The 22,770-nt window shown below is 32.4% G+C and overlaps 1 protein-coding gene across 3 annotated transcripts in view; it reads left to right on the top strand.

Moving 5' to 3' along the window:
• BRWD3 (bromodomain and WD repeat domain containing 3) overlaps positions 1-22,770 on the top strand; it is a 170,636-nt gene that overhangs the window by 46,473 nt on the left and 101,393 nt on the right. For 2 of the 3 annotated variants that reach the window (XM_070291890.1, XM_070291889.1), the window contains exons 7-12: positions 8,774-8,934; positions 10,305-10,526; positions 15,829-15,929; positions 16,446-16,516; positions 17,470-17,570; positions 19,781-19,821. In XM_070291890.1, the coding sequence (XP_070147991.1) occupies positions 8,774-8,934; positions 10,305-10,526; positions 15,829-15,929; positions 16,446-16,516; positions 17,470-17,570; positions 19,781-19,821 (697 nt within the window). Of the gene's footprint in view, positions 1-8,773; positions 8,935-10,304; positions 10,527-15,828; positions 15,930-16,445; positions 16,517-17,469; positions 17,571-19,780; positions 19,822-21,221; positions 21,795-22,770 lie in introns of those variants that run through there. The other variant, XM_070291891.1, reaches the window with a different exon arrangement.

The following is a 22,770-nucleotide window of genomic DNA, read 5'->3' as shown; positions in this document are numbered from 1 at the left end:
TGTCCTTTCCCATGATTGCAGTGTTTTCAGCTGTTATTGTCCAATTAGTTTTTCATCAAAGGGGAGAGAAAAAAAAAAAAAAGAAAAAACTCAACTGCTGTAATGCTAATGTCAATCCCATAGTGCATTTTAAATTTGGATTCTGCTATTGATAGCTGTATCCTTGCAAGAAATCATGTTTACTATGAGATTTAAAAGAAATATTCATTTTATTTATTTTTTAAGAGATGTTAATTTTAATTCAACATTTTTTATTAAGTATGTGAAATATAAAACCTTAAATTTAGTATAAGATAACTATTTTATATTTTATTACTAATTTCCAAAATTTTAAAATTATTTGCTACTTTGTAGTCTTTGTCCACTATCTGTTATATGATTGTTTCAACATGTTTTAGCAGGGGTTTCCTAATCTTTGGGGTTTTTTTTTGGTCTAATAATATTCTATTTTTCATGTATGGAGATAATAGAAGGAAATGTACTTTGTGGTCCCTCCCGCCCCCCACAGAATTTGTGCATTTTCAATTGTAGTGATCCTTCTCTTTCTTCCTGCTTACTGACCTAGGTGCTTTGATATTATTGACTGGATTTAGGAGAACAGACTGTGTTGTCTTGAACAATTGTAGAAATAAGCTGATGTACTAAATAAAGTTTTTTGATACAACCACCCTGTAATAAGTCCTTGATTTGGATTTGCTGTCCTTGTTATTGATTCTTCTAATATTTTTTAGGTCTTTTTTTTTTACCATTTAATATTTGAAGGTCTAGCACTGACCTTTGAAGTCAAGATAATACATAGTACATGTTGTGCTATACTCAACAAATGTTCTAAAATATGCACACTTTTTTTCTAACAGAATTTTACCAGCTATTGATACTTTTTAATTTTTTTCATATGAAATGATGGATGATCACTTAATGGAGAGGAAAGTGAAGAAAAGAGTAACATAAGAAAAGAAGCACATCCTTATAAAAATTGAGGATGTCACAGCATGAGGAAGTTCAAGCTATTATTGAAGACTAGATGAAAAAAGTCAGTGTGATTCTAACTTTATTAATTTGAAATACAATGTTCTGTATTGTAATTTTGAAACAAATAGAACTTGATTACATGAAATGGTATGTTAATATCCAACATACAGTAGAATATTATTTGCTTTGCATTATGAGATTTTGTTTCTTTTTTCAAAGGCCATTATTATTCATTTCTCAATGTAACTAAATAGCATTTAAAATGTTAATAGAATAAAATGACAGATTTCAGGAGAACATTTATGTGAATTTTATTCAATTTTAATTAATTTCTTTAATATGTTCTTCATAAAATTTGAGGCTTCTTAGGGGATTACTGTGTTCTCTCCCTTTTACTCTTCATTACCGTTTCTAACTGATGTTGAGAAAGCACAGTATATTAAGCCAAAATAAGTTTAAGTTACTGTTTTTTAGTGACACTAGTAAAGTTACCTATAAGAAAATTACCCAATGTTGTGATTAAGTATACTGGGTATCACATGAGGAAAAGACATGTAAAGCAGAAAGTGACCAGTAATTCACAATAGAAAACGTTTAAGTTAGGCAGGATATTTTAAAATATTGGATATAATGCAACAGAGTGAACTAGAAATTTTAACATAAAGAGATTCAAAACTTGAAATAGTATTAGTGTTTAAAATGTGATGAGTGGCTATATTTGGTCCTAAACAAACATATCTATTGGGAAGGTGAGGCATAGTAGTGCAAGTTAAATGTATTTACAAATCTATGGACCAAAATTTGGCTGTACGACAGTGGGTAGAAATTGAGTGATAAATTTATACAGGATTATATTAAAGACTGGGCAGTATAAATGATGCTTTCCTAGTAGAGAGGTAAAAAAGCAGGATATCTAGATCAAACTAAAAATGAATGTCCCCCATCCCCCTCAACTCCAATTTAGTTATTATGTTGAGGCATTTAAAACTACTACTTCTGTTTGTAGAAAATGATTGCATGTTAACAATTTCATATGGTTAATCCATGCACGAATACCCCCAAAACACATTTAAAGTTCCAGTTAGCATATGGGAAAGGAATTTATAGATTTATTTAAAAGGAATAGATGGGATAAATTAACTACTGAAGTTTTAACTGTTGGGGATAATTATATTTTGCTTTATTCTTCTCTACCCAAGAGAAAGATTTCTAAACTGTAAAGGGTAGAGCTAGTGGGTGAAAAAAAATTTCAAGATATATGAGTGAGTACTTGGCTGCTTTAAGAGTTACAAATGACTCAAGTCCTGGTATACTGAACTAGTTTAGGTATTCTTTGTGCAGTCAGAGTAGACAAAAGAAATGGGAATACCGAATGAACAGGTATACAAAAAGCAACAAAGACTAGATCTTGAAATTATTGATGGGTGAATTTAGCTTTAACCTCAGGAAAATTTTAGACAAGCTTATTTAATAACTATTTCTGTACTTTTATTTTTTAATTTTAATTTTTCACTGGAGTATAATTGCTTTACCATGTTGTGTTCCTGCTGTACAACAAAGTGAATCAGCTGTGTGTATACATATATCCCTTCCCTTTTGAACCTCCCTCCTACCTCCCCGATCCTACCCATCTAAGTCATCAAAGAGCACCGAGCTGAGCTCCCTGTACTTTATAGCAGGTTCCCACGGTAGTCTATATATGTCAATCTTAATCTCCCAATTTGTCCCACCTTCCCCTTCTGCCTCTGTGTCCCCATGTCCATTCTCAATGTCTGTGTCTCTATTCCTGCCCTGGAAATAGGTTCTGCGGAAGACCTAAATAGACCTCTCTCCAAAGAAGACATACAGATGGCCAAGAGTCACACGAAAAGATGGCTCCACATCACTAATTATTAGAGAAATGCAAATCAAAACTACAATGAGGTATCACCTCACACCAGTCAGAATGACCATCATCAAAAATAACTACAAACAATAAATGCTGGAGAGGATATGGAGAAAAGGGAACCCTCTTGCACTGTTGGTGGGGAACGTAAATTGTGGAGAACAGTATGAAGGTTCCTTAAAAAACTAAAAGTAGAACTATATATGACCCAGAAATCCCACTTTTGGGCATATACCCTGAATAAAACATAATTCAGAATGACATATGTACTCCAATGTTCATTGCAGCACTATTTACAATAGCCAGGACATGGAAACCACCAAAATGTCCAATGACAGATGAATGGATAAAGAAGATATACATAAACACAGTGGAATATTACTCAGCCATAAAAGGAACGAATTTGGGGCTTTTATAGAGATGTGGATGGACCTAGAGTCTGTCATACAGAGTGAAGTAAGTCAGAAAGAGAAAAAACAAATATATTAATGCATATGTGTGAAATCTAGAAAAATGGTACAGATGTGTACTTTAAGGAGGTTGTCACTGGAACTTAAATATGTATACTAAAAAGGAATGTCAAACTAACTAATCTGGCTAATGTAAGGTAGTGTAAGGCAGCTGTTTTAGAAATCTAATGTAGTAGAGGTGTAGCTGGAAATAATCCCCTGTATTCTGTGCTGATTAGACCACCGGGATATTTTGCTCAGTTCTTACTGTTTTAAGAGGCTCAGATATTGATGAACTAGGTATTTCCCAGAAAAAGAAAAAAGGCAAACACAATAGCGTTTATGGTGAAAGTGTTTTTTCTATAGGGAATGATAGAAAAGGTGTTTGTAAATTATTCCTGTGAGTAATGTAAAGGGGGACCTCACATGTTGAGGGACAAAATTAAGGTGCAAATGATAGTGATTGTTAAATATTTCATGAATTACCATATAGCAAAGGGATTTTACTTATCTTTTATGTGTAGCTCTCAAGGGCTAAACTGTTATTCTCTGGAAGTTATGGGGAAAGCAATTGAGTTCAGTTAAAGAAAGAGTCTCTCCAAAATTAGAACAATTTTTGAGAAATAATCTCTTCTTTATTAAAAGTGTATAGGAAGAGTCTGAAAGGCCTTCAAACAAATATGTTATAGAAAGGATAATTTTGTGGGGAGAGAATTTGGAGTAGAATTGGCAGTTCCCTAATTTGGCACAGTATCAGCATCGCTTGCAGAACTTATTTAAAAAAAAAACAAACATGTTGAGAGCTATATATATTTCTGTAGATAATTTCATTAAAATATTTTATTCATTCTTATAGTTGAGTAAATGATTAAAGCTTTTGCCCAGTAGAATAATGTAAATTCCACAAGGATAGGGATCTTGTTTGACTTATAAATTGTATTTCCTGCATCTGTCACAGTGCTTAGCTCATAGTAGGTTGTGAACAAATATGTTTTAAGAAATATAGCAATAACTTTATTTGTAGCTGTTTATTAATTTTTGTGACTTAATAAGTCTATAAATACATAGAGTAAGTCTTGTTATTACTTGAATCTTTAAGCATTTTGGTCTCTTATTGAGTTAGTTCATATATCATTTTTTTAGAGAGCAGTTTGGAAGCTTATTCTACAAAAATTTAAAGGCAAAATTTAGGAGACATAATGGACTCTGAATCTAATATTTTGTACTTAAATACATTTTATGCATATTTATATTTGACTAATTTGTCAACATTTTATTGTGACATCACAGATGTTTCTCTCAAAAATTGTTAATAAATTTCAAGATAAAGTTGGCATGTTCACATCACTACTCAAGAGAAAATACTCTGTGATTGATTGTTTGAATCTTAGCTTCCTAGATAGAACGGTGTCCTAATTAATGTGTGCTATTTTTCAAAGGTTGCCAAATTGTTTACAACAGTGGATGAAGAAGCAGACATTTTGTTCTGACTAAAATTATGTTGCTTGATTGTCCTATTCTTACCAGTGTTTTGAATGTTGTAATCTTACTTTTTTAACTTTGAGAGCTAAAGTCCTTAGTAAATAGAGGCTGAGATAACATTTACTCTTATTGTGTTTTTAAAATACTTTAATCAAGGTAACTAATTATATATACTAAAACTGTTACCTGCTTTTGAAATACTGTAGATGTTAGAAGTCTAAATATTGAGAATGTGATAATGAATACTGGATATATTGGTGTAGAGTTTGTGGGAATTTTTTATTTGTAGTTATTTTTCATTAATACATCATTTTACTTTGTTAGAGTGAAAGTTTAAATTGCTCATCTCTTATCTTGAGAAGAAGAAACAATGTAGTGTTTTAATCATAACTGCCAATATCTTCATCTAAAGACCTGTTGCCATTTTTATATTTTCTTAAATTTTTGTCACCAACAAAGGCAGGATTACACTTTTTTCCTTCCAGATTGAGTTGGTGTAGTGTATTCTTGGCTATCAAAATACTCATAGCTTTGGGATTTTGGAATGGTAAAATATTTATGATGTGTGAAACAGCATTATACTTAACTATAAGATCTTAATTACATAAAAATGGATGTTTAGTTGTGAAAATACAATGAGACCTAGAAGAACACATCAAATGGTAAACTGCTTGTGATTATGAATGACTTTGTCTTTTGCTTCTTGTGTTTTTTGATTTCCTAATGTGCACATGTTAACTTTTAAGAAATAAATGTTATTTTAAAAACCTTAAAAAAAATTAAATGTGTTCAAATAGTGCATTTAATAGACATTTATTTTTCAAGATTTTTAAAAATTTGGCATATACTTTTTATTTTTGCCTGTTTTATTTTTATTTATTTTTAGTTGACATATAATTGATTTACAATATTAGTTGCAGGTATATAATTGATTCAAAATTTTTATTGATTATACTGCATTTATAGTTATTATAAAATATTGGTGCTATTTCCCTGTGCTGTACAATATATATCCTTGTGGCTTGTATACATTGTAGTTTGTATCTCTTAATCTCCTATCCCTAAGTTGCCCTTACCCCCTTTTCTCTCTTCATTGGTAACCATTGGTTTGGTTACTAATGGACTAGTCATACTTTTCATTTCCTCCTGGTTTAATCTTAGGAGATTGTACATTTCTAGGAATTTGTCCATTTCTTCTAGGTTGTCCATATTATTGGCATATAGTTTTCCATAGTAATCTTGATAGAGACATTTAAATACAACTCAGTAATAATTGTGTATGTGTGTCCCTTTATTTTATTATTACTTTTGAGGAAAGGAACTTCAAGCATCCTTCCCTCCCAAAGGAGCTATATATATTCATGCTAGAAGAATGGGATTCACTTCTTTCTAGTAAAATACTCAAGGATTGGTCAAAAGTGGACTCTTTTAAATTGTATTTTTATAGTCATTTATCAGCCATTACAAATTTCAGAAAATGTTCTTGATAAAATGCTCTTTAAAGATGTGAGAAAAACAAAAAGCATCAGTGCTGAAAAATAGTGGTTAAATGGAGAGTACATGCAAAAGAGTGTTGACAGAGCTCCTTGTTGAATATAGAGCCTAAGGCCTGTTGACATTACCAAATGTCTGAGAAAAATGTACAAACATTATCATTTCACGTGATTATATATGTATCATTTTATATATAAAAATATTGCTGAGTTAGGAAACAAGGAATATTTGATGATTATGCTGTCGAATATGCAATATACCTTATATTGGAATTTTTTGAATAGCTGTTCGTGGACTACAGAACCTACTTGTGTTTAAGATAAAAATGTATGTTTAAAGATTGTTAGTGAAAGTGAAAGTTGCTCAGTTGTGTTCAACTCTTTGCAACCCCATGGACTGTAGCCTGCCAGGCTCCTCTGTCCATAGAATTCTCCAGGCAAGAATACTGGAGTGGATAGCTGTTCCCTTCTCCAGGGGATCTTCCCAACTTAGGGACTGAACTGAGATCTCCTGCAATGCAGTTGTATTCTTACTGTCTGAGCCACCAGGGAAGCCCATAGAAGAGTGTTTAAATGAAACTTAAAAAAAAAATCTACACTTTTATCACAAAGTGGTTGGTTTCATTTTTCTTTTTCTTTCTGGTGTTTATGCACATATATATATATATTTATATAATTTAAGTCATCATATATTTTGAAGTTCATATTTTTTGCTTTGTAGTTCATAATTGTTCCATACTGAGGTAGTTTCCAATTTTAATTATTAATTTTTATAGAATAGTTTATCATATATTCTATAATTCTGATTCTTTCTCCATCTGATTTTCTGGTTTATTCTTCATGTTGATGATGTTGCTTTTAGTTCTTAAAGTTCAAATTGATTTTTAACCAGGGGCAATTTTTTTTCCCCCAGGAGATGTTTGGCAATGTCTGGGGATGTTTTTGCATGTCACAGGTTTTTGGTGATGGGGTGTTAATAGCATCTGTTGGGTAGAAGCCAGGTGTGCTGCTAAACATTGTAGCCCCCCTACAACAAAGATTCACCAGTCTCAAAGTTCGTAAGTCCAGTAGTTCCAAGGTTGAAAAATGTAGAAAACAAAGCAGAAGTAATGGTTGATTACTTCAAGGAACTCAGAGCAGTAAGAAATATTTGACTAGAGAACGAAGATAACTTCTATAATTTTCAGACTTTAATGCCTGCTCTTCCCAACTTAGAGTTGTGGATATTTCTAGAGTTTGGGATGGGAAGCAACTGCCAAAAATGAATCTTCTTACATAGTACTGATGGTTATGGATTTTCTACCATTATTTACTTAGCATCTCAATATAAATACTCAGATCACTAATGTGTTCTTATGTTTTGCATTCAAAGTTGGATTTTGCTATTCATCATTCATTTTTTATCATTTTGTCAATTTAAGGTGACTGTTAAGGTGACCTCTGCCTGAAAAAAAGATTGAGATGTTGAGAGTTTTTTATTTTTATTTCTGGCATGGTTCTAATTGTATTAATCACAGTTCTTGGTTTAATGTTGCCTTGCTTCAACATAAAGGTATTATTTATACTGTTATTTATACAGTATGGTAAAATTTTGCCTTGCCTCAAGATCAGAAGGTTTCTGTGTTTTGATTAAAATACAGTTTATGGGATGTGGAATACTGGAGGAATTTCACAGAGCAAGTAGATGCTTGTATATACTTACATAGGGAACAAGATCTTTGTTTTAGGGAAGTGAGAAGAATCCACGTAGTATTTGGAGAATTGTACAGATTTATGCTTTATTCTGGCTGCTTTTTAAGAAAATTAGATCACAAAACAAAAAAAGGAGATAGGATCTAAGTTGATCTTATAGGAGATGAAACCTCAAAAGTTCATTGATTAGTAACTAGAGGGGGAGTCTATAGTTTCTGAAACCAGAAATGGGGAAAACCTATAGATAAGTCTAGAAAGCACTGTTACTGAAAACCTATGTGGTGTTATAGGCTTCTTCCTCTTTTTACTGTATGAATCTCTTGTAATACTCTTAATAAATTTTTAGGGACAACTGTTTATGGTGTGGATAGGTGTGAGAAGGTAGGACGGGAGTTCATAGAATTTCCTATATAGTTTTTAAGCTGTGTTATACTTAACCAAATGCTGTCTTTATTCTAAAGTTCCTTCATGTTATAGTAAGATTTATTTATATATTTAAAGTTACAGTTTCTTTGACTATAGTGAACCAAGGAAGGCAAAATGGGATTGTACTTGAGAAACCATAGGAAGGCAAACAGAAAATCAGACTTCTGGGACTTAAAGTATTCTTAGGGCTTTGTGGTAGTGAACTTGAGTTTGTAAAATCGTGAAATGTGTGATGGAATTTAGACTTCTCACAGCATAGAATTGCTGTTGTGTGTGTACCCTTTTGTTTCATCATAATATTGATGATTTAACTTTAAATGTAGTTTTTGCTTTTAGGTTTATAAGAAGTGAATCTTCTGTTTTATGTTTTTCAGTGAATATCACCTCAGCCAGGCAATTAACCGGATGTAGTCGTTTCAGCCATATTTTCCCTTCAGCTGCTTACCAGCACATTAAGATGCATAAGAGAATTCTGGGTCACTTGTCATCTGTCTACTGTGTAGCATTTGACAGAAGTGGGAGAAGAATTTTTACAGTGAGTTTAAAATTTATGACACTTGCATATTAGAGATTTACAACAATGGAAGCAAGGCTTCATGGCATTGAAGTATGCTTTGTAAGCAGCTCTTCCTTTTTAGACACATGAATGTAAGAAAAAAATAAATGGAAATTGAAAATCTTTTCTCTTATTATGTAAGTAAATGGATGAACTATAATGACTTCTGTCATTTGGGAAATCTAATTTTTTTAAAAATTAAATTATTAGAAGGCCTTATATTCTAAAGGTGGTTAATTTATGTGAATCAAGTTTTATCTACTTAATTTGATTTCATTCTATTTTAGCAAACATTAAAATGCATTTTTCATTTGCCATTTAGCATAATTGGTGCCAGTTCTGCTTAATTAATGATTACATCATCCTTATAGTTGAGTAGTTGAACTATACAGTTAGTAACAAAGATTATATATTGTAATATTGTATATATCTCTCTTTGAATTCAGTACTATTTTTGAAATTGGATTTTTATTAACTGTATGCTTTTTTGTACAAAATTGTAGCAGACTAATGTTTCCAAGTTAAGGCTTAGTCTCAGTGTTTCAGTACTAAGTTAATGTAAAAGTGTAGGTAATGGCATGATTTTCTTTTTAAATTCCTATGCTAAAACAAAGGAAGTGGTTTGTATTTGAGAAGTTCGACTTCTTAGAGTTCATTACAGACTCTTCCATTGATGTTTTCATGACTTCAAAATGAGTATATGGATGTTGTTGATGAGGATGAGGATGATGATTTTAATGTTTTTATAAACAGATAACATATCTACCACATTAGAGTAGAATTGCTTTTTAATATTTTAAAGCTCTTTTGAAATTGTCATGAGGAAGTTCATAATAGTTTCACCAGAGGTTATAGCAAAGCCTCATGTTTACTGAGAAATGCATGTAGATTTTAGGTTAAAGTTTTAAGTATTTGTAGAGAAAAAAACATTCAAAATATTCAAGCAATTAAGAAAAAAGACTGTCAGGTGTAAGGAAAGAAATAATGGCAGATATACTTAATGCCACCACACTTAAATGTGAATTAAAAATGTTTTGAATTATCAGAATTGGTAGTAGCCTTGAGGAGTTCTTCACATATGCCATTATCATTGTAGACTGTATATGCCATTATCATTGTAGACTGTATATGCCATTATCATTGTAGACTGTCAGTGCTATTATTTGGACATCTTTTATATTTGCTATTAGATCCATATTATATGAAGAAAAGAGACTAAAAAGTAAATACTTAGAAACAACCTTAATAAAATCCTCACTTTGTTTTTGCCTTTTTTTTTTTTTGACCCCTTTGTGAGGGGATGAATTTCTGTTTCATTGTAAATCTTTTGTCCTTTTGTATTGCTGTAGGGTTCGGATGACTGTTTGGTGAAAATCTGGGCAACAGATGATGGACGCCTTCTGGCTACACTTCGAGGGCACTCTGCTGAAATTTCTGACATGGCTGTTAACTATGAAAATACTCTCATTGCCGCAGGCAGTTGTGATAAAGTTGTAAGAGTGTGGTGTCTTCGAACTTGTGCGCCAGTTGCAGTCCTTCAGGGACATTCAGCTTCTATCACTTCCATACAGGTAAGAAAAATACAAGGATACCTGTAATATATATAATAAGAATGAGAATTTTCTTGTTTTTTGTTACATTGTTTGGATAATATAAAAATGGCAACAGAAAAATTTTCATCTCTTAAGGGCTTTGTCCCTATCTTGTAAACAGGTATTTATTTTAAAGTTCCTTTTTCGTATAAATCTGTTCTGTTTAGAAACAAGTAAAACAGTTATTGAAAAGGTTTTATGAGTACAGTGTAAGACATCTTATTTATCTCATTTGTATTTGTGAACAAGGGACAAGACTTGGAATTGCCTTAAGGAACACTGATACCTTTTAGGCAGGATATGAACAGGTTCTAACTTGAATATTGGCATACTTTGTGTTAATATTTAATGCAAAATGTTTGTTAGTTCAGATTTTGTGTGTGTGTAGTTTAATATTAGGGAAATTTTTATTCTTATTTTCATGAATTTATTTCAACTTGATGTTTGACATACATCAGCTTTTTAAATATTTGTCCATATAATGTTTTTACCAGACATTGGTAGTGAAAGTCCTAGATACTCCCCAAAGAACTTTGTTTTCTTCTTTGTGTTGACAGCAAAACAGAGGAATCCTTTTGACACTGTCTTTTAGTTTGGTCAACGAGACCACTTTTGTGGATGAGATAATTGCTCCAATTGAATGTTCTTTGTTCTTTAGTCACTAATAAGTATGCCAGGCAATTTTTGTTTTAATAATTTAAATAATATATCACCTGTTTATGAGGTACTAGCAAGAATTGGGTTCAATGTATATTGGATTTGAAAATTTATTTTTTTATTTTTCTTTTTTTTTAAATTTTTATTTATTTATTTTTTTCCTTTAAAATACTGTATTGGTTTTGCCATACATTGACATGAATCCACCACAGGTGTACATGAGTTCCCAACCCTGAACCCCCCTCCCACCATACATCAGAATTTTGATTGTTTGAAATTATCTATTGGATTTTGTTTTGGGATATTACTAGTTTCTTGTGTTCTCACCATCCTATCTGACAGATTATTTCTGAAATTTGAAGATAATCTTTTACAACATGAAAAATATGAATATTTGTTACTACTGAAAATATTTATGGAACTGTTTTACTCCATCATAGTTTCATTTGCTAGTTTCTATCTCATTTCATTTGTGTGTGTAAGTGCCCTAGATATCCATAGACCTCTTTTGTTTTTGCTTTTTGTGTTGTTTTTGTATGGACCTCTTTTCTATAACATTCTTTCCCTTAGTGATCGCATCAAGTCTCATGGCTTTAAATTTCATCTGTAAGCTGATGACTCCAAATGTGTACTTCCATCTTGGGGCCTATCTTTTAGCTCCATACTTGTACATTCGATTACCTAGTTGACATCATCACATGAATGTCTGCAAGGCATCTCAAACTCAACATCTTCAAGATTGAACCCCTGTCTTCCTTTCTCAGATTTGCTCCTCCCAAACCTTTTCGCATATAAACAAATGACAACTTCATCCTTTCAGTTGCTCAGAGTAGTCATCCCTGACTTTTTGTTTTTTTATATCACATATCTAACTTGTTAGCAAATCATGTTTACCCTCAAAATATATCCAGAATCTGAACAAATTCTCATGACCTTTGTCATTACTACCTATTTCAAACCACCATCATTTGTGACCTATATTATTGAAATAGACTTCTAACTAATCTTCCTGTTTCTTCCCATCCCTCTTTCCTCCCGTAGTCTAGCCTCTGCATAGATGCATAAGTGATTTTAAGATGGAGGTTTAAAAAAAGGAAATTAAATCATGTCACTGGTGCTCAGAACCTTTAATAGCCTCCCAACTCAGAGTTAAAGCCAAAGGTTTTACAGTGACCCACAAAACCTTACATTCTCAGCCCCTTGCTCTCTTTGACCATATCTCCTACTGCTTGTTATCATCCTGCTTTAGCTACTTCTTTAAACCACTCTAGCTACACCCCTGCCCTTGCTTTTGCTGTTTTATATCTCTGAAATGGTCCTCTTTGGTCAAATGACTTATTCCCTTACTTTCTAAATAATGGAAATGCCTGTCACTTTTCCCAGGGAAACTTTCTCTGACTAACTTACTATTTTAAAATTGTAAATCATTACTCCTACCAGCACTCCTTCATTTTTGTTCATAGTAATAATCATCATTTAGCATGCATTCTATATGCTTTACTCTTTGCTAATTGTCTCTATTAACATTGTAATATATTATTATTTTTTCAGTTTCTTTCTTTTTTAAATAAAATTGAAGTAATATGGTATGGTGTTAATGGTGGTTGCCTCTGGATAGTGGGATTATGAATAGCTTTTGTTCTGTTTTTCTATATTTCCTAGCTTTTCTTCAATAACTGTGTATTAAAATAAAATTGTAATTTTAATGTTATAAAAATTATATTCAGAAATGCACATGTGTTTTTAATTTTATAATCTTAAACATGATTTCTCATTCAAAAACAACCCAAAAATGGGGCTTCCCTGGTAGTCCAGTGCTTGGGAGTCTGCCTGTCAATGCAGGGAATATGAGTTCAGTCCTTGGTCCTAGAAGATCCCACATTCTGCAGGGCAGCTAAGCCCAGGTGCCGCAACTACTGAGTCCACGCTCTAGAGCCTGCAAGCTACAACTACTAAAACCCACATGCCTAGATCCTATGCTCTACAAGGGAAGCCACTATGATGAGAAGGCTATGCACCATAACAAAGAGTAGTCCCCACTTACTGCAACTAGAGAAAGCCCATGCATAGTAATGAAGACCCAGTGCAGCCAAAAATAATAATTAATTAATTAAAAATACATTAAATACAAAAATAGATACATTTATGGATTGAATTCCCCTTTGTGATTGAAAAAGTTAAAGTATAATGAGGATAATAAAGTTTTTAGTATTTCTTCAAACATAAGCAGTTCAGTTCAGTCACTCAGTCATGTCTGACTCTTTGTGACCCCATAAACCACAGCACGCCAAGCCTCCCTGTCTATCACCAACTCCCGGAGTCCACCCAAACCCATGTCCATCGAGTCAATGATGCCATCCAACCATCTCATCCTCTGTCGTCCCTTTCCCCTCCTACCCTCAATCTTTCCCAGCATCAGGGTCTTTTTCCAATGAGTCAGCTCTTCACATAAGGTGGCCAAAGTATTGGAGTTTCAGCTTCAACATCAGTCCTTCCAATGAACACCCAGGACTGATCACCTTTAGGCTGAACTTGTTGGATCTCCTCGCAGTCCAAGGGACTCTCAAGAGTCTTCTCCAACACCACAGTTCAAAAGAATCAATTCTTCGGTGCTCAGATTTCTTCACAGTCCAACTCTCACATCCATACATGACCACTGGAAAAACCATAGCTTTACTAGACGGACCTTTGTTGGCAAAATAATGTGTCTGCTTTTTAATACGCTGTCTAGGTTGCTCATAACTTTCCTTCCAAGGAGTAAGCGTCTTTTAATTTCATGGCTGCAATCACCATCTGCAGTGATTTTGGAGCCCAGAAAAATAAAGTCAGCCACTGTTTTCACTGTTTCCCCATCTATCTGCCATGAAGTGATGGGAGCAGATGCCATGATCTTCGTTTTCTGAATGTTGAGCTTGAAGCCAACTTTTTCACTCTCCTCTTTCACTTTCATCAAGAAGCTCTTTAGTTCTTTTTCACTTTCTGCCATAAAGTTGGTGTCATCTGCATAAAATCATACTATTTCATATTTTATTGTCTCATTTCTGTAGATCCTAGATCAGCATATTTACCAGCCAGATAGTAAATACATTAGGCTTTGCAGACCATATGGCCTCTATTTCAGACTGAGCAACTTCACTTTCACGTTTTACTTTCATGCCTTGGGGAAGGAAATGGCAATCCACTCCAGTGTTCTTGCCTGGAGAATCCCAGGGACAGAGGAGCCTGGTGGGCTGCCATCTGTGGGGTTGCACAGAGTCAGACACGACTGAAGCGACTTAGCAGCAGCAGCAGTAGCAGCAACTACTTTGCTGTTGCAGTGCAAAGCAGCCATAGCCAGTTTAAGGTGACTGTGTACCAATAAAACTTTATTTACATAAACAAGCAGGAAACTGGATTTGGTATGTAGGCTATAATTTGGAGGCTTCTGCTATAGATTGTGGATTCAGCTTTCTGATGCAAGCTTCTGTAGCTCAGAAATGAATGTATAAGTTTACTACCTGAGCACTGGTTTCTTTACTGTTCATCAGCTCTTAATGGATAATATTAATTGGTATTTTTTGTTTGATTTAAGCTTTGTAGTCTGAAGTTCTGTGCTTCCAAACAAGAAAACTAAATAAATGACTTCTAATACCTATAATGATTATTTGCTTTTGATTTGAGTTTAAAATTTATTCAAGTCATATTCATCTTGATCCTTAATCTTCATCTCAGTGGAAGGTATTCATTATGTTTATTTGGAATTTTTATTTTTTAAATTATTTATTTGGCCATGCTGCATGGCTTATAGTATATTAGTTCCCCAACCAGAAATTGAACCCAGGATACGGCAGTGAAAGCACTCAGTCCTAACCACTGGACTGCCAGGAAATTCCTCATTTGGGATTTTTAAAACTCATGGGCATGCTCGAGACCCTGGTTTGATTTTCAGTCTTCTGTGTCCCAGACATCAGGAGTATAGTTAACTTTTCCCTTATTCTCTTCTGAGGATGTGTAAAATACTGAGAGTTAGAGCTTGAGAATCCTACGTGACTAAGACCATCTGTGGTTTATCTAGGATAGTAGTCATACTTCAAATTGACAACTCAATTTATATTTTTAAATCTTTTTTCCACAGTGATACATACAGACATTTGACTTACATTATCCATGTACATTAAAATGATTTAGATTTAAAAATGCCAAAATTTCCATTGTACTTCATGAAGTTAAGAGTTTAAAATGTTAAAACCCAAACACTTAGACTTGTACCTTCCTAGTTACTGATTTTTAGATTTTCTTTTGATGCCTTTTTCAGGTGAACTATAAAAATTTTATGTTGTTGCTATATAAGCATGTATTCAGCAGATTTATAATGGTTTAACTAGTAATGACTTTGTGTTTTCTCCATTAAAAGCAGTGAAATAATAATCTTTAAGTGTTATATTGAATAATTTTTAAATAAGTGTCTTTAGGACTAAAATATTTCATCCTAAATTAAATGACTGACTTTCTCTACAGTTTTTTTTTAATTTTAGTTTTTAATAAGATATCCATTAATCTAGGAAATTTAAATAACTAATTTCTTGAAACTGAAATTAAGTTGAAACATGAAAGGTTTCTATTTTAATTAGAATTCTTTTTCCAGTTTTGTCCATCAACTAAAGGCACAACCAGATACCTCACTTCTACTGGTGCTGATGGAACAATTTGTTTCTGGCAGTGGCATGTGAAAACAATGAAGTTTAAGTAAGTTTAGAGTTTCGTTAAAAATTTTATGAAAAGAATGTTCATTTTTCTTTATCATCTTGAGAGATTCTTGATAGTTCATGTATTAAATATGTAAATTATGTGTGCATGGGTGTGTGTGCACACATCCATACTGACTTCAATTGGATGTTAGAGATTTTAGAGTGAACTTTTTTATGAAACCAATGTTGAAGAGATTATACACAAAATTCTGATAAGGAGTATTTGTTTCATTTCTTACCATGGTAAGAACACCTTGAACTTTTCTTCATGATGTTAGTAAGTAACATGGTAACTTATTTGTAAAGCTAAAATAACAATACTGGTAGCATAAAGTATGTTTGTAAGTTTAAATGCATTTTTAACTTCAATAGTGGAAATAGTACCTATTGACTACTTCAGTTTTGTGGTTTCTATAATGTTGATGATAAATCTGTCAGTGTCTAGCAGTGTGCTAAAATTCTTGTACATTAAAAGAACATGATGAAAAATAAAAACATCTTACTTTTCTCTTAGAGATCGCCCAGTGAAATTTACTGAGAGATCTAGACCTGGAGTTCAGATATCTTGTTCATCTTTCAGTTCTGGTATGTATAAAAATTGAGTGTTTTGAGTACCTAAAATATTGAATAATCCAGTATAAAAGATTTTTCAGTTGTAAAATATTTTTCAGTTTTGTGGAGAAAAATGCATATGTTTGAGAATTAATAGACACATACTAAAAATGTGAACTATGTTATAATAGACCTTTGTGGATTCTAATTAACATATAATAGAATTTGAGTTTTTTTCTTATTTACAATTAATGTATTTTAATGTAACAATGAATTTAGTTGGTAAAAAGTACAGCCTTCCCCCAACACTCCACACAATCAACATGAAAATCCTACCCTGAATTTTCAGAAAACATGTACTGTGGCTCCATATAGAAGACCCGTTCTCAGTATGTAAACAGTGCTTTTCTACTGCTGTTAAGAGTATGGTAATTAACCTTCTATTTTTTGTTGTCATAAAATATAGCATTAAATTTACCATTTTAAGAAACATTTTTAAGTGTACAGTTCTATGGCATTAAGTACATTCACATTGTTCTGCATATATTACCAGCATCCATCTCTAGATTTTTTTTCATCATCCCAAAAGCTGCTAGTTTTCACCCTTAACCACTATAGCCACTATACAGAGAATTGTAAGTATAGATTATTTTATAAATAATTTTGGAACATTATGTTTTTATGAGATATAAAGAAATGAATTCCTCAAGGCTTTTAGTGTTTATGATCCAAAGGCCTGTATTTGATGTAAAAGTTGTGTTTTTATTGGGTGAGTGATATAGTTGTTCCTTAAATATTCCTCTTGTGTTTCTTGAGTTTTGCTCATTTTTTTCTGAAATATTAATATGCCTTTAATAGGTAGAAGATAACTTTGTGTTTGTTGAAGACTTTTTTATTAATAAAGTATAACTAAGGAAGCAGTCAGAGGGTTTTTAAAGTTTCTTGGTATAATTTTCTTAAATGTTTGTTTATTTTTAATCCTCTAGGTGGTATGTTCATTACAACAGGTAGCACTGACCATGTGATTAGAATATATTATTTAGGTTCTGAGATCCCTGAGAAAATTGCCGAGTTAGAGTCACATACGGTAAGAACAAAATGAAAAACTTAAATATCATGCTTTCTTTTTAAACACCCATGGAAATCTGGTTTTCTTCTTTGCTGATCTCTAATATAGATTGGTCCTGAAACTTGTATGGTAAGATTTCTTTTTAGTGGGTGAAGATTGGTATGAAATTCTGAATTTAGTATGCTTATAGTATTTAAGACAATTTCTGACTATATGAGAAGGGAAAAATATGTTATAGTAATAATTTATTAAAAAAATCATCTTTTACCCTGCTTTATTAATCATATAACTGTTTGTTACTTTGAAGTCTACTTATTAAAAGACATATTAAGGTACATCTTAGGAAAAAAAATTCTTTTTACTAAACTTAGCTCATTGGTCTTAGTTTGATTATTTTCAGAATGCCATGAGACTCCGGAAATCTAATCCCATTTAATTGTCAACAACAGCCTTCCATACAGGGAAGTTTTATACTAGGGTGACAGCTATTGGTGCCTGGGACTTTTCTTCTCAAGCTCTCTCCACTGTTGTGTGACATTTACAAGAAATTTTGGAGCCATTATTGTTTATTTATTTCCCTGTATACCTTTTACTTCTTCCTCCTCTTTATTTCCTCACCTTCTCCTCCAGACAGTTGTTTACTGTTGAATATGGGAGTATTTGTTTCAACTCACTATAGATCTTGTATTCCTCATTGTCAAAGCTATATAGTCTGCATCTGAAAGTACTCAGCTTTATAAGTCTTACTATTACTGTTCCTACTACTTTTGATGCTTAATTGATTTGGAATAGTGTTAGTACATATCAGTAAAACACAAAATTTCCCTGAAAGATAACTTTTTAAAAAAGATACTTTGTGAGTTCCAGAATCACTCATGTTCTTAAAATTTGAGTATAACTGAGACCCCTGTTAGAAACTTTTTCCTTGAACTTTTGGAAACAGCCTCCTGCTTTTGTCTTATCATATGAACATAATTGAATATTCAGCTTATGAAGAGTTACTGAACCAAGCTGAGCTCTCACCTTGCTGTAACTTATTCATAGATACTAAAATCCTGGAATATTATTTAAATTGTGAAATATAAAAACAATCTCAATCTTGAGACTATCCAGTAGGAAAAATCCAGTTGTGCTAGACCACACAAAGGAGACATCTTTACAGTTACCACCCAAGCAAGGTCTGTATACAGTATGGTCACATTTATTGAGAGCTGAGAAAAGAGGAAGTAATAAATAAATGGGAAATAACTGAGGGAGAAAAGATGAAGAAAAATTGATTGGTAGAGGGTTTTTTGGCAGAGGCCCAGATAAAAAAGTCAGAAAACTTAAACATTCCCTGTTGAAATTAGTGGCATCTGTTAGTCCCTGGAAATAAGATGTCCTTTCATAACATCTAAAACCAGTTATTGGAACTGACAGTGAGAGTCCTGAATCTATCAGATAAAAATACTCAATGAAATCATGGAACAGTGGGAATCACAGATATGTCTGAACATATGAAGATGGTTTAATGTGTTTTTAAAATGAAAAATAAATATGAAGACATTTAGTATCTGAGCTTTTTATTAAAATTTAAGTACAAATAATTAAAAGAAGTTAAGTTCAAATTTAGTTCAATAATTGTGGTTTGTGAAAATGTTTACCACATTTGAAGGTACATTACTATAGTATAATCACTACAGTACACATTATATTTGTAATAAGTGTAGTTTAGTGATAAAGGAAGATTCAAACAACAGGATCTAAATTAAGATACCTAAAGACTGTCAAATGAATTCATTGTAAAATAATTAAATAAACCATGTGAGAAACAGCAAATGACTGATTTGTTTTCTGAAAATTAAAAAAATGTTAAGTGAAAAATTTAATTCAACTACTATTAAATGAATTATTTTAAAGTGGCATTTTAGTGTGTTGTCTTATTATGGGGGAATATAATAAACTAATACCTATTCAGAACTATCTTGTCTCTTGAGATTATGGTTTAGAAACAGATTTTCTTATGTTTAGAAACAAGTTTGTCTCAAATTACTGCTGATAACTATTCCTCCTGAGTTAATAATTTGTCTTCATTAATTTTCTTTAAAGAAAATTAGAGTTTTTTTAAAAGAAAATTATAACATTAAAAAATCCACTTAATGAAACTTTTGCGTGTGAATTTGAGGAAAAGAGTACTTTATTAATTTTAAAAATAATTCTAATCACAAACCTTTTGTTTTATGTCTTAGGACAAAGTTGTTGCTGTTCAGTTCTGTAACAATGGAGACAGGTAATTATGTAGTACATATCTGTATAAACAGATGTTTCACATATTTTACCTCTGTGTCTTCAGAAAAAGCTACTTCTACTATAGATGTTTTATTTCTTTCTAGTTAAACTGAAAGCTGTTGTCTCTGTTTGATGACTTTCTCATCCCAGATCTTCTAAGCTCCCATCCAAATAGTAGCCATAGTCTATCAATTCTTCCTGTATGAATGATTTCTTTCTTTCTTTCTTTCTTTTTTTTCTTTTTTCTTTTTTTTTTTTTTGCTTTTTCCCTTTCTGTTATCATCCACCTTGGTCAAGAATTCCATTATTTGACCCATTACCTTCAATATTCTTCTCCCTTCTAAATGTGTCTTATCCATTTCTGTCAGATTAACTTTGCTCTATTCAGAAATTTTTAGTGTTTCCTCTTTGTCTATAGGATAGAATTCAGATGTTTTAGCCTGGCATTCAGAATTCTCTACAACTTGACTTAGGCCTACATTCTTTTCTCATCTACTATTCCCTATTTAAATACTCAGATCCAGCCCAATTGATTTAATCATCATCATTATTATAGTCCATATGTATTCTCTCATCCATTCTTTTGCTTATACTTTACCTCCTACCAGGAATAATCATACCCTACTTCCTTTCACTCCCATTCTATCCCTCCTATGTCTTCCCTTTCCCTTCTCTCCTTCCTTTTATTTCCTTCTCCTTCCTGTCTCTTTTTCTTTTCTAAGTTCTATCTTTCTTTTAAGGTTCATACCCTACCTGAAGCCCTTCCTGACTCCTCGAGATTTTAGCTATCTTGTCTCCTCTAAATATCTAGATTGTTTACTGTCTCTACTGTAAGTGTGTATCACATTTCCTATGTCTGTTAACTCAGAAATTATATACAAGTATTCTTGCACCCTATCAAATGTATCATCCCCAGAAGGTGATAACTTTCTGCCTTGGCCTACAGATTGACCTAGAATAGATTTTAAAATTTATCCACTTGGCATAAGTTTGTATCTATATCTGTCTATAAGGACATTATGTGAGTGACCATGTTTTACTATTAAATACTTTTCAAACACCGGTGATTACTATGATGATTGTGTTCATCTTCATTCAATGCAAGAGTAAATAATAATGATCCACCAAGAGTGATATATTTATTAGGAATTAAAAAAACCTTCAAATAATTTTAAGGTTGTTTTATTGTACCATACTGAGTATACATGTAAAGGTTTGTATAGCTACTATTCTTTCATACTAGGAGTATCTGAATTTTTAAAGTTCTTTACCTTTCTCCTTAAATGCAAAACATTATTTTACCTAAATTATGTGGCCAGTACATATATCAAAAGATGTCCAATTTTACTAATTATCAAGAGAAATGCAATTTAGAATAACAATAACAATTTTTTCTTTCAGAATGACAAGATACTGAAGAATCATAGCATCCAGTATTGCCAAGGGTTTAGGAAAAATAAGCACTGTCCCACAACCTTGATGATAACTGTAAATTGTTTTTTTAAAAAGAACTTTTTAGGGAAATAATTTGGCAGTATGTCAAAAGCTTTCAAAATGTGCCTACCCTGAAGGGGGAATATTACAGAGAAAAGATGCAGAAAAAGTATAAATTCTTCACAAAAGAGTCCATTATACCATTAAACTAGGAAAATGTCTTTGATTTGACAGCTCCTAGTGTGCGCATCTATGGCCAAATCTGAAGTTGGAACAAGCTTTTCTTTCTTTAAAAAAAATGTGCCTGCCCTTGGACTCAGCAAAGATATATATAAGGTTTCACGAAGATGTGTATAGAGATATTCATAACAGCATTATTTATAATGGCAAAGACTGGAAATAGTAAAAATGTTCATTATTAAGTGGTTGATTAAATTTTGATAGATCCATATTGTTGAATAATTATTGAAAGGGATGGTAATTTTTATATTTGTAAACTGAGAAATATATCTACAAAATAAAGTTGACCTTTGAAAAACATAGGTTTGGACTGTGCAGGTCCACTTATGCATGCTTTTTTTAAATTGATACATTAGAAAACTTTTTGGAGATTTGTGATGATTTGAAAAAACTCAGACAAATCACATAGCTTAGAAATATTGAAAATATTAAGAGAAAGGTATGCCATGAATGCATAAAATATATGTAGATATATGTATAACACATAAGATATGGGGTCTTCAATCTTCGTTGGGACGTGGGATCTTCCATCTTTGTTGTGGCATGCAAACTCTAGTTGCAGCATCTGGAACAACACTATAAATCAGTGTGTGTGTGTGTGTGTGTGTGTGTGTGTGTGTGTGTGTGTGTGTGGAACAACACTATAAATCAGTGTGTGTGTGTGTGTGTGTGTGTGTGTGTGTGTGTGTGTGGTAAGTCACTTCAGTCATGTTCAACTCTTTGTGACCCTATGGACTGTAGCCCACCAGGCTCCTCTGTCCATGGGACCTTTCAGGCAAGAATACTGGAGTGGATTGCCATGCCCTCCTCCAAGGGATCTTCCTTTGTACTGTAATTCTATTCCCTGTAGTGGGAATATATAAATGTATGTGTCTATATAAAGTCTGAAAGAATAGAAACTAACTTACGGATAGTGGTAGGTTATAGGTTATAGTTATAGGTTAACGAATGTATTTTTATTCAGTTTTATTGAGATGCATTCCACATAAAATTCAGTGTTTTAAGTATATTCCCAGGGCTGTGCAGCCTTCACTATGATCACTTTTATTTTATTTTTTAATTAAAATATTTTTGACTTATAAGATTATATTAATTTCAGGTATAAAAGATGGTGATTCAATATTTTTATAGATTATGCTTTATTTAAAGTTACTGTAATCACTATATTTCTCCATGCTTTACTCTTATATCCTTATTGCTTATCTATTTTATACATAATAGTTTGCATCTCTTAATCCCATATCCCTAGAACATTGTCATTGCCCCCAAAAGAATT

The sequence above is a fragment of the Ovis canadensis genome, chromosome X, assembly GCF_042477335.2.
Source record: "Ovis canadensis isolate MfBH-ARS-UI-01 breed Bighorn chromosome X, ARS-UI_OviCan_v2, whole genome shotgun sequence".
In the NCBI taxonomy this organism is placed as follows: domain Eukaryota; kingdom Metazoa; phylum Chordata; class Mammalia; order Artiodactyla; family Bovidae; genus Ovis; species Ovis canadensis.
This window is presented reverse-complemented; position numbering and strand designations above follow the sequence as displayed.